The sequence below is a fragment of the Equus quagga genome, chromosome 12 (assembly GCF_021613505.1).
Source record: "Equus quagga isolate Etosha38 chromosome 12, UCLA_HA_Equagga_1.0, whole genome shotgun sequence".
Classification (NCBI taxonomy): Eukaryota; Metazoa; Chordata; class Mammalia; order Perissodactyla; family Equidae; genus Equus; species Equus quagga.
In genome coordinates this window covers 33,339,880-33,351,424 of record NC_060278.1, presented here as the reverse complement: position 1 = coordinate 33,351,424, position 11,545 = coordinate 33,339,880, and the positions used below count along the sequence as shown (strand labels likewise).

Below are 11,545 nucleotides of genomic sequence, written 5' to 3'. Positions count from 1 at the left end.
GGGGGCCGCGGGCGGGCGCGGGGCCGAGGCCGGGCCGCGGCGGCGGGGCGCGCGAGCCGCCGCCCCCTCCCCCGGCTGCTCCTGGCGACTTTTCTTTTGTTGTTGCCGTGACCCGGGTCTGTTTTCTCGGCTGTTGTCGAAGGTGTTTTCCTGCTGCACCGGCTCTACGCCCTCCACCTCCTTCCCTGTGGTTTAACCTTCCTCTTTCCCCGAGTGTTGAATGCACAACCAACTACGTCAAGATTTGCATTTCTTCCCCACTCCGCACCCCCGCCCCACCTCTTTGAAAAACAAAAACCCAGCCTCACAAACCCTTGGACCCGCGGTAGCGAGACGTAGAGGGGTTGATTGTGGAGTGCGAGCCGCTGGCCCGTTGCGGTGCTCGGGACTCATTAAAGTGTCACTCACCCCCCACCCCACCGGGTAGATGGGGTGATTAATGTCTTATATGTTGGAGTGGGGAGAGGGCGTTGGTGGAGAAGAGGTGGTGGGGCTGAGAAGGAATTTATCTGTGAACAGTGCCCCCTGAAATAGGCACTCATAATTCTGTCATTCGTCGCGAAGTGAGAGAAAGTTAGGTTTGTGACTTTGGGGAAGCGAGGACGGGGCAGACGTTGGTTTTTGTTCCTCTTTAACTCTTGCTACGGCTCTCGAATGAGAACGGCGTGGTTCTCACCAGGGCTGCGACACTGCGCCTCAGGCCCCAGCTCCTTTTCTGCCCCTCAGGCTCCCCAGAGTCTACGGAGATGTATTTGAAGTTCACAGATGTCGCAGCACCTTGCGGGGCAACGGTCAGCCCAGCCAGTTTCATCAGCCATTCGAAAAGACCCATAAAGTCTAGCTAAAAAGTTCCCAAACTCACTAGACCTGGCTTTCCCTCCCTCCCTCCCCCTTTCTCCCTGAAAGGTTTTCTTGTGATCGAGAACATTACAGAGTGACCCAAAAAAAGATTGTTATGGGACACAGATCAAGGGGAAGACAACGTTCTGCTTTTTCTGAGCGGAAAGTCAGATCAGATATGCAGGTGCAGCGTGCATTTAATAAAAGTGACTGTGGCAGGTTCTGTCAGTTTATTAATGTGTCTCATTGAACTGAAGTACCTTCCAGGATTTCAGAAAGTGCGTTTTCAGCTTGTTGATACTGAGAATTGAAATTTGCATTAACTGGCAGTGTGAGAAATGTTACTGAGAGGTAGTTGTAGATAGTAGTTGAGGAAGAGTGAAATATGGAGGTGAACCAGGCTGAAGTAATAGTTCTCAACAGTCCTCCAACGTTCTGAGACATGTATGCCATTATCTCAGCAGAAAAAAAAAATGAAAGTGCCGTAATAATGTTGAAATGGGACTGAAGATGTCAAATGAGTTGGTTTAAAAATATCCCTAAGTTGCCTTTGAAACTTCACGTTCGAGTTGAATAAAAGTGAATCTGGATTTCCTGAATAGCACCGTGGCTCGAGTGTGCCGTCAGTGTGTAAGCCAGTCCACCAACTTAAGACAGAAGTGTTGCGATTCCATAAATACAGTAGAACTCCATATGCTGAGTTTTTCAATTTCTTCTGTTAGAAAGTTTGGAAAAAAAGGGAGACTTTGAAGTATTTTGTTTATACTAACAGAAGAGAAAAGTTCTCCTAAGAAGAAGCTGGTGGCAGGAGTGTAGAGGAGTAGCATATGGCATTAAAAGGAGCACAGCTGGAGGTAGCATTTCCATCTGAACATGATGTCAGAGCAGCTGACAGCCTGCCATCCCTCAGCCTTTTATTCTAACACACAGACAGGGAGTTAGTGTGTGCGGATCTGTGGCGGAGAAGGTATCTCCTCCCTCTCGAACATCCTCTCCACTCGGCATCTGTCTCTCCCAGTCTGCTTTTTCCACCGATGTAACAGACCTGGAGCCAGCAAGACTCCGAGGAGAGGACTTAATCAGGTTTATGTGTCCTAAAGGTAGGAGTAGCGAGAGATTAGATTGAGCATATTTCTGTTTTGGTGTTTTGTTTATTTAATTTAAAAAAATCACATTACTTTTCTAACCCAGTTTAGGAATAATATATGAAATTGAGTATTAAATGAACATCTTATTGGAGTTGAAAGTCTTGGGCTTGTTTAGTTTTAATTTTTATCCCTTTTGCTTGAGCGAGTAAATAACTTTAATACACAGAAATATTTCAAGTTTTGAAATGTTAAGAAAGGCTTTGAAATACTGCTTTTTGAGATCCCTTCGGATTAAAATCCTTTTTTTGTTGTTGTTGACTGCTATTTAATTCCTTTTGCTTTTTGTGGGGGAGAAGTAGTAAACTGTCTGGAATCCAGCATTCAAACTTATATGAGAAGATTCTTCTAGTTAAGAAGCTAGATTGTTGTGTAATTAATTCCACTGTGAAACTTTATTCTTCAAAACATTCAGCAGCGCTACTGAAACATACAGCTGGAGTGCTTTTGAAACTGAAGATTTTTTAGAAAGACAAAAAAAAAAAAAAAAAAAAACTTTTGTCCCCAGGAGAATAGTTTGACTGGTTTCCTCATTTCTCTTTCAAATATATATTTAAGAGATCTTTTATTTCAGCATAACAATAATTATTTGCAGGAGTTTTTGTGTTAGCGACTAATTTAGAACTTGTAGATTTGAGCTGCCTGAATTGGCCAGACAGCTGTAATCGCACTCCTCTGTTCTTAATCTCTTTATCTGGGCAGCAGCTGCCATATGGCCACAGTCAGCTGGATCAGATGTTTATAAGCTTCCTTCTTCGTCCCTCTCTGTCCTCTCAGCCTCCTAATTTGATCACGGCTACCTTGTGAGCTGCCCTCCAATCTTTATTTTTAGCCCTCTCAAGGATTAGGATTGATGTTAGCTGTGGGGCACTTAAAGTGATTGTATTGTAAATCTTGGTTTATTCTAACAGTGGCATCTTGCAGAATGTATTTGAGGTTAGGAGGAAAGTTTTAGTCCATCTTGGGCAAAGTGTAGAAGAAGCAGGGAAGTAATTTCTGAATATTAAATTAATGTGTGTCCATTCCCCAAATGCAGTCTGAGATGGGTAGTGTGGAGCCTTGCTTCTGGTCACAGGAAAGGGGAAGTTGGGTCGTCTTTATTTTTAAGGAGTTGAATTTTGACCCTTTGTACATCTTTGCCTTTCCTCTCCCTTCGTTTCACTCTCCTTCACCAGAGAACAAGGGCAACAATGCATATTTGAAAGAATGGAAGCTAGTGGGGAAAACAAAATATATCAAGTTATGTTGAAACAAAGTATTTTCTGTTGACTGAGGTAAGGCAGAGTCAGAAAAAAAAATAGTTTCTCTTTTTCTAGAGAGGCTTTTTTTGGGGGGGGATGATGAACCCGCAAAGCTTTTGAGTTTCACTTGAACGTAGTATACCTTTATTTAAAGAGTTTCAATTAATCTTAATATGGAACTCATTTTGCTTTGCAACGTATCACAAAGTTTAGGTGAGAATTTTCAGAGTTAAATAAAGCCCTTCTGGCTTCTAATGTTCTAGATGTACAGGTTTCACAAAGAAGTAGAACCATTTTTTTCTCAATTCATTTAAGAAAGTATTTGGATGTGTTCATAGTAAAGATGATCTTTTCCATCTGCTGGTGTAGTTCCTTCTGATCTGGTACATGTGTGCCATACCTGCAAATCTTACGGCATTAACATCTGTTTTTATACACAGGGCTTTTGTTGTTGTAACACTCTGACTTTAAGAGTAAGTTGTTTGCTAATTTCTGGACTAATTATGCGATTTCATTTTTTTCCTTGATTCAGCCAAATGTGTGTGTTTAAATTGTGCTTTCTAAGTGCAGTCAAGTATCAAAAGTAATAAAATAGAAAGAATGGTTGAACAAGTTTTCTGAATCTTCCAGAATGTGTTTGGGACTTTTCTTTGTTCATTATATGAGTTGTTCCCTTTGAAATTAAAGCCATTTTCTAGGTTTTTTGTAGGACATAATTTGATGACTAGAGTTAATTAAATTTCTTCTGAAAGAGTTCTAAATTCTCATTCTCAGTAAGAGACTCTACTGAAATTAAGGCTTTTAAAACTTGACGACAAGTCCAAGGAGGGTGGAGATGTATGGGAGACGGCTTGGCTGGGGTCAGGGAGTGGGGAAAGGGGCCGTTTCTCTTCCCGCATTTAGGATTCGTGCGTGTGATCTGTGGTTCTTGGGTCATAAGCCTGATTAAAATTCAGGGACATGGACCTCAGCGGCCCAAGCGGAATTATTTTTTTTTATATGGGGATTAGAGCATTGAAACGTTGTTCCTGACCAGGCTCTCATGAGAAATTTCTCTCTCCCCAGGTTATGAAGACAGCATGGAGTTTCCAGACCATAGCAGACATTTGCTGCAGTGTCTGCGCGAGCAGAGGCATCAGGGTTTTCTGTGTGACTGCACTGTCCTGGTGGGAGATGCCCAGTTCCGGGCGCACCGGGCTGTGCTGGCTTCATGCAGCATGTACTTCCACCTCTTTTACAAGGACCAGCTGGACAAAAGAGACATTGTTCATCTGAACAGCGACATTGTTACAGCCCCAGCTTTCGCTCTCCTGCTTGAATTCATGTATGAAGGGAAACTCCAGTTCAAAGACTTGCCCATTGAAGACGTGCTAGCAGCTGCCAGTTATCTCCACATGTATGACATTGTCAAAGTCTGCAAAAAGAAGCTGAAAGAGAAAGCCACCACGGAGGCAGACAGCACCAAAAAGGAAGAAGATGCTTCAAGTTGTTCAGACAAAGTCGAGAGTCTCTCGGATGGCAGCAGCCACATGGCAGGGGATTTGCCCAGTGACGAAGATGAAGGAGACGATGAAAAATTGAACATCCTGCCCAGCAAAAGAGACTTGGCGGCCGAGCCTGGGAACATGTGGATGCGATTGCCCTCAGACTCAGCAGGCATCCCCCAGGCTGGCGGAGAGGCAGAGCCACACGCCACAGCAGCTGGAAAAACAGTAGCCAGCCCCTGCAGCTCAACAGAGTCTTTGTCCCAGAGGTCTGTCACCTCCGTGAGGGATTCGGCAGATGTTGACTGTGTGCTGGACCTGTCTGTCAAGTCCAGCCTTTCAGGAGTTGAAAATCTGAACAGCTCTTATTTCTCTTCACAGGACGTGCTGAGAAGCAACCTGGTGCAGGTGAAGGTGGAGAAAGAGGCTTCCTGTGATGAGAGTGATGTTGGCACTAATGACTATGACATGGAACATAGCACTGTGAAAGAAAGTGTGAGCACTAATAACAGGGTACAGTATGAGCCGGCCCATCTGGCTCCTCTGAGGGAGGACTCGGTCCTGAGGGAGCTCGAGCGGGAGGACAAAGCCAGTGACGACGAGATGATGACCCCAGAGAACGAGCGGGTCCAGGTGGAGGGGAGCATGGAGAGCAGCCTGCTGCCCTACGTCTCCAACATCCTGAGCCCGGCCGGCCAGATCTTCATGTGCCCCCTGTGCAACAAGGTCTTCCCCAGCCCGCACATCCTGCAGATCCACCTGAGCACGCACTTCCGCGAGCAGGACGGCCTCCGCAGCAAGCCGGCCGCCGACGTCAACGTGCCCACCTGCTCGCTGTGCGGGAAGACTTTCTCGTGCATGTACACGCTCAAGCGCCACGAGAGGACCCACTCGGGCGAGAAGCCCTACACGTGCACGCAGTGCGGCAAGAGCTTCCAGTACTCGCACAACCTGAGCCGCCACGCCGTGGTGCACACGCGCGAGAAGCCGCACGCCTGCAAGTGGTGCGAGCGCAGGTTCACGCAGTCCGGGGACCTGTACAGACACATCCGCAAGTTCCACTGTGAGTTGGTGAACTCCTTGTCTGTCAAAAGCGAGGCGCTGAGCTTGCCCGCTGTCAGAGACTGGACCTTAGAAGATAGCTCTCAAGAACTCTGGAAATAATTTTATATATATATAAATAATATATATATACATATATATAAATAGATCTCTATCTAGTTGTGGTACGGTCTAAAAGCAGTCTTGTTTCCTGGAACTAAGAAGTTGGGATATTAACTTGTTTTTGCACTTTAGAATAGCATGAGAATCTCACTAATTTAGCATTCTGATAAAAGAAACTTTAGCGCAAGTCGAGAATAGAGAGGCGTTTTGCTTTCAAGGGGGCAGGGGAAGTGGGCCAATAAGAACCTTTGAAACAAATCGTCCTATCACAAAAGGCTTTCTTAGGGCTTCATTTTGTCAACATTGCATTGTCTTTTGAGCTCTCTCGTTTCCCCACTTTTTTTTTTTAAAGTAGAAATTCCCTCCAGTTTTATTAGCCTCTTTATATGTCTCAAATTGCATGAATCTTTTCTGGCTGTTGGAAACCTGAATGCTTTTAGACCCAAATGGAAAATTTCTGAAATGCTGGATTATCTATTTTTAAACAAGCAGTTGACTTAAAACTTTCTGTGGCAACTTCTGGTTTTCTGACGGTTCCCAATGAGAGCAATTCTGAGAGTACACTGGGATCACTGGGACGCTGTCTGTGAAGGTTTGCTTGGGACGAACAAGGATAGTGCAGCTTCAGCAGTGTTGAACTCTGTGTTGAAAATGTGAATTACTGTTATTGTATACTGTAATTGATTACATGGGCTGGGGGGGTCAAAGAACTTGACAGGTTGTGTTGATGCTCTTAGTTGAGTCTTGAAAAGTAAATATTAACGCTACAGAAATGCATGAGTTTCAATATATTTTTTGTCTTTGTTTGCATTGTATAACTTTAACGAGTGAGTTTAAAATTATTTAATTTCCTTAGAAAAATAGCACCATTTGGAAAAAAACTGGTGTTATGAAGAACGTAAATGCACTGTTTTTATTTTTATTTTATATAATTTAAATTGACTTTCCCACTGTCCTTAAGTTGAAACTGTTAAGCTGAATAAAAACTTAAGCTGCAAATTGATAACTTCGCTACATAACAAGGAAAATATAAATGTTTACAAACGGCTTAAAGATTTGCATGTGCAGTGTGCATTTATAACAAACTTCTAATTGCACAAGACCCATGCCAGCTCAAAGTTTAGGTGTACACATTTACCCAGTTGAGCATTTTTAGAATAACTACTGCACAAATTGACAATAGGTCATTCTCTCTTTTTTTGCTCCCCTTTTCTTTCTCTCCCCTCCCTTACCCAACACCCCCCCCCCCCCCCCCCCCCCCCCCCCCCCCCCCCCCCAACTCATGAAAAGATTCTATGGACTGAAAAAGCCCCAGGCTGAAAGGACTGGCCTGCCTTGATTGACATGGGGAAGGGGGTTAGTAGACTTTGTGTGTCGCGGCAGCAGAGGCTGCAGCCCGACGTGTGGTTTTAGTGGCCAGCACGCAGGGCAGAAGCATTTTGCACAGTGTTTGTTTTCCTGTCTTGCACTTACAAATAAGGTCTATGGGAGTAGCATGGAAAATGTTTGCTGTTTTTCCCTTTTTTTTTTTAATAGCTTTTGTTTAAAATTTGATCGCCTTAACTACTGTAAACATAGCCTATTTTTGTGCTTAAGATACTGAATGGAAAACTCCATTGTGTGTTGCTGGACTGTTTTGGAAATATTTGGTCAAATGTGTGTTAATTTGGCTGTAATGGCATTTAAAGCAAACAAACAAACAAAAAAAGCTGTGAAAATGGCCTTGGAGCATTATCTTTAGTTACTTGAAGAGTTTCTAGTTTTTTTAAATACAGTTTATGTTAAAATAATTTTTATTAATTTAGAGAGGACAATCAATGTCTGTGAGAAAGCGGACTTTCTTTGGATTTTCATTTTGTGGTCATTGTGAGTGATTGCTTTTTCCTTTTATTAGTTTCACATTCTTCCTTTGTTCTAAAACTTAGACTGACATCTAGCTTTGACAATCATAGTATGTTTTATTTTCCTGAGGGGGGAATAACTTATAATGCTGTTTAGTTTTGTACTATTGGTGTGTTGGTGAATTTTTAAACTGTGTGCTAACTGCAATAAATTATATGAACTGAGAATTTCTTGTGTGCTATGTCAGTTGTGGTTCTATACTACATAGATCCTGAATGTCATACATGGGATCTTTATTTTTAATATTCAGAGATTATGAAATTATTAGAATGCCTTAAATCCCTCAAATGGAAATGTGCGAACATTTTTGCTTCTGGTCATTCAAGAGGATACTAAATGCACATTTTAAAAATGTGACCCATTTTCTACAATCTCGATCATTTAAGGTAATTCCCTAGAAATCTGTGAATCCATGAAACTTCAAGCGGCAGCATAGGTTTTTCATAATACGCTGTACAACTACTCATCTGTACGCCATAAGTCATTTTCATGGATAATCTTATCCTAAGTTGATTGGTCAAATCTATTCTTCTGTGCTCTGGTTTAAGTGGAAAATTGAAGGAGACCGGATGTCTTAATTTGGAGGACTGCTTGGCTAATGACTGGAATTCTACGCAATCGAATTAGCAGGCATTCGATTGTTCAAGATTAGCTATAGACATCCTTTTTATTGCTGGGAGAACTCGAAAGTTCCCAGGTTTTTAATTCTCAAGTTGTAATTTAAAAATGTAATTAAGCACATGCAACCATTCACAGAACCCTGTCCCCTAATTATTTTGATGTTCCCAACTTCATGGTTGTCTCGTTGGGCATATCAGGGTGAGAAACTTTGCTAGTTGACCCAAGGAATTGACAGAACACACACGTGCCAGACAGTACGGTAGAGGAATTGTCACATACGGCCCTGCAGGGCCGGCATGGACCTGAGAGTTATTTTAAGTCCTGAAATCTGTAATTGCCCGTAACTTACAGCCTTAGAGATACATGTGAAAACATGAAAACATGGTTCTATATTACTGCTGTCAAATACACTTAGGCTAAATGGCCTATCGTAAGGTTAATATTCTTAGCTGCTATAGGAAAACGGCTATACGGTGTGGAGCCTGAAAATATACCATTTGTAAGCTTCCCGATGGCTTTGGCTGGGAATCCAAATGATTTTATCATACAGCACAGTCAATAATTTACAATTTGGAATCCTACGTTTCCCTTTTTTGTTGAAACAGGATTTCTATTCCATGCAAGTCGCATTTGATTTTAACCAAATGAACATTGTTTCACGTGAAAAGGGAATGTACATTTGAGTTCCACAAAATAATTTCTTGAGCAGTTACAAGCTTATCAAAAGGGAGATTTTGTGTTTTCAGTTCCTGTGGTATCTAGTCATGGTCTCTCAAAGCTTTCTGAAGGTGTCGAGAGTTAGAATTTAGTTCCATTGACTGGCATCTAATTTTAAATGAGGAACATTATCTTAAACTTAACAGGCACACTTATAAAAACAATGTTTTGACATGTAATTTGGAAGAAATAACTTCTTAAAACATTCCTTGCAAAACTGGAACAGAGTATTAATTACACAAATCACCACATTTGATAAGTGAAGTGAGGGAATCAGTTGTTTATTCGCTCCATTTAAAGAAAGAAAATTAATTGTCATGTAATCATCTTGGAGATCAGTCAGATTGCTCCCCCCTTTGACATCTGGCTGATACATAAGTATATTTTAAATACGTGGTTTTGCTTACTTTTGCAAACATCTGTTTCTTTTAGATAATCATTTATGCCGTAGGTAGGTCGCTGTGGGCCTAGCATCATGTGCTAGGTGTACCCTCAGGAATGTCCCAGAAGTATACAATGTTAAGGATACAGACTTGTCCTGATTATCTACAAACAGCTTATTGGAAGGTTAGAAAAAGGTGAACACCATGGTAAAATTACATAATGGCGCACGTTAAAATGGCTGAAATATTCATTTTCCAAGTAAATGTTTTGAACCATCAAAGAAAACAATTTTTTTTTTACCCAAGAAGTAACACTAAAAAACCTTGGCTTTCCCAAGTTTTAGCAATGAAACACAAAGTATATAAAAATGAGACTTTAAAAATCCCATTCTATCAGATAAGAATGAAAGAAAAGTCTTAAGATCTCAAAATTTCCTGTAGTGTATGATTACATTTTATTCCTACAAAGCTTAAAACATTCTTTGATTTCTAATATAATGATGGAAACTTTTACATACCTCTGGGTAGGAAACAGATCATTTTAGATTTAATTTGTAGATATTGATCTAAATTTTTGTTATAATTGTTTGTTGCAATGTTTGAAATTGCTGATACGGTACAGTGAATCGAGTAAGTGTGAATTTTGAAATCCAGGACAGAAGAGCTCAAGCCTTTTCATTAAAGTCATTTGCCATTAAAATGCTGAAGATAATACCGTTTTAAAAATAAAACAATAGTTATATTTTTTAAAAGCAAATTGCTTTTAGGAGTTCCATTTTGGCTATAGTCCAAGTTTATTACACTGACAGGATTTTGCCCCTTATGTTAAAATTTTTCTACCTTTTGCCTACAGAAGTATGGCAAGATATCTTTGTATGATCATGATCCTTTGGTTTAAATTGTAGAACCACCTATCTTTTGACTTTAAATCAATTTAGTTACATAAAGAGAAACATTTTATGTTTGTAGCCCTCCGCACCCCTTCTTAGATTTTCTTAATATTATAAAAGGATAGCTAAAGCAGTCAGAGCTAATTGATGTCACTGGAAGTTTTTAGAAATATTAATTCATTTTCAGAGATTTTAGAAATTAAATTTTTAGTAATTTTGCAAACTGACCCTTTAAAAATCTTTGCTAATTAATTTTTGTAATTTCTTGTAAATGAAGCTCTACTCCAAGTTTAAAACATTGTAACAGGAAACGGTGAGGTCATAGAAATGAAACAGTAGGATGAAAAGTTTTTCTTTTAAGCCCGAAATACCTTATCTGCTTACAGTAAATAAATTATTGAATTATCCAGATAATTCAGGCTCATAGAATAAGTTTTTCCTAAAATATTCAAGCAGTTGAAAGGAATCAGATTTTCTTGAGAGACAGGTTATCCGGTTAACTTTCCTGATTCCGCTTTAACATTTACTAATTTACTGTTAATCACAATTCCTAGGTTATGTGAGCGTGGTACTTTCTTTTGGCTGAAGGGTCGTTTACAAGACAATTCTTTCAAGACTAAGATTTTTCCTGAATTTTCAGGCACTTCTTCCCCTTTTCCAACCGTCTTTAGGAATGGGTTTGCAGTTGAACTTGCGTTTTGCTATAGGAGGCATTCTCTCTAGTTAGTTTGGCAGGAGAGGAGTGAAAACCCAATTTGGCTTTAAAATGTAGCCCATTAGTCAGTAACAGTTTCAGTGAGGATATTTCGAGTGGCTTTGAGAGGCTGTGCGACACCCATAGAGTCCACTCACGGAAATGACTTATTTACAGTTTGTTATAATCTCTGTAGTTAATCATTAAATCAAGTCGTTTTTATCAAATCTCAATATGCATGCTTAATATGAGTATATAGGAATTTCAAAAAGTCATATTGGCCTAAATATTGAAGTTTTTAAAAAGTATATTTGTAGTTAATATGGAGTGATACATAGAAAACTGTATGTGAATATTGGTAAACATAGGCTAGATGAAATCTGTTGTTTCAATACATAATGCATATATAATGATATTGAACTTGACAGAACAGCATAACCTTATTTTGTGTGGTGTGCCAAACG

At 40.5% G+C, this 11,545-nt stretch overlaps 1 protein-coding gene across 2 annotated transcripts in view; it reads left to right on the top strand.

The window, feature by feature from the left end:
- Nucleotides 1-7,133, top strand: part of ZBTB18 (zinc finger and BTB domain containing 18) — a 7,811-nt gene extending 678 nt beyond the window's left edge. For both annotated transcript variants that reach the window (XM_046679473.1, XM_046679474.1), the window contains exon 2: nucleotides 4,292-7,133. In XM_046679473.1, coding sequence (XP_046535429.1) covers nucleotides 4,306-5,874 — 1,569 coding nt within the window. In that variant the 5' untranslated portion in view covers nucleotides 4,292-4,305 and the 3' untranslated portion in view covers nucleotides 5,875-7,133. The remainder of the gene's footprint in view (nucleotides 1-4,291) is intronic.
- Nucleotides 7,134-11,545: the final 4,412 nt, after the last annotated feature.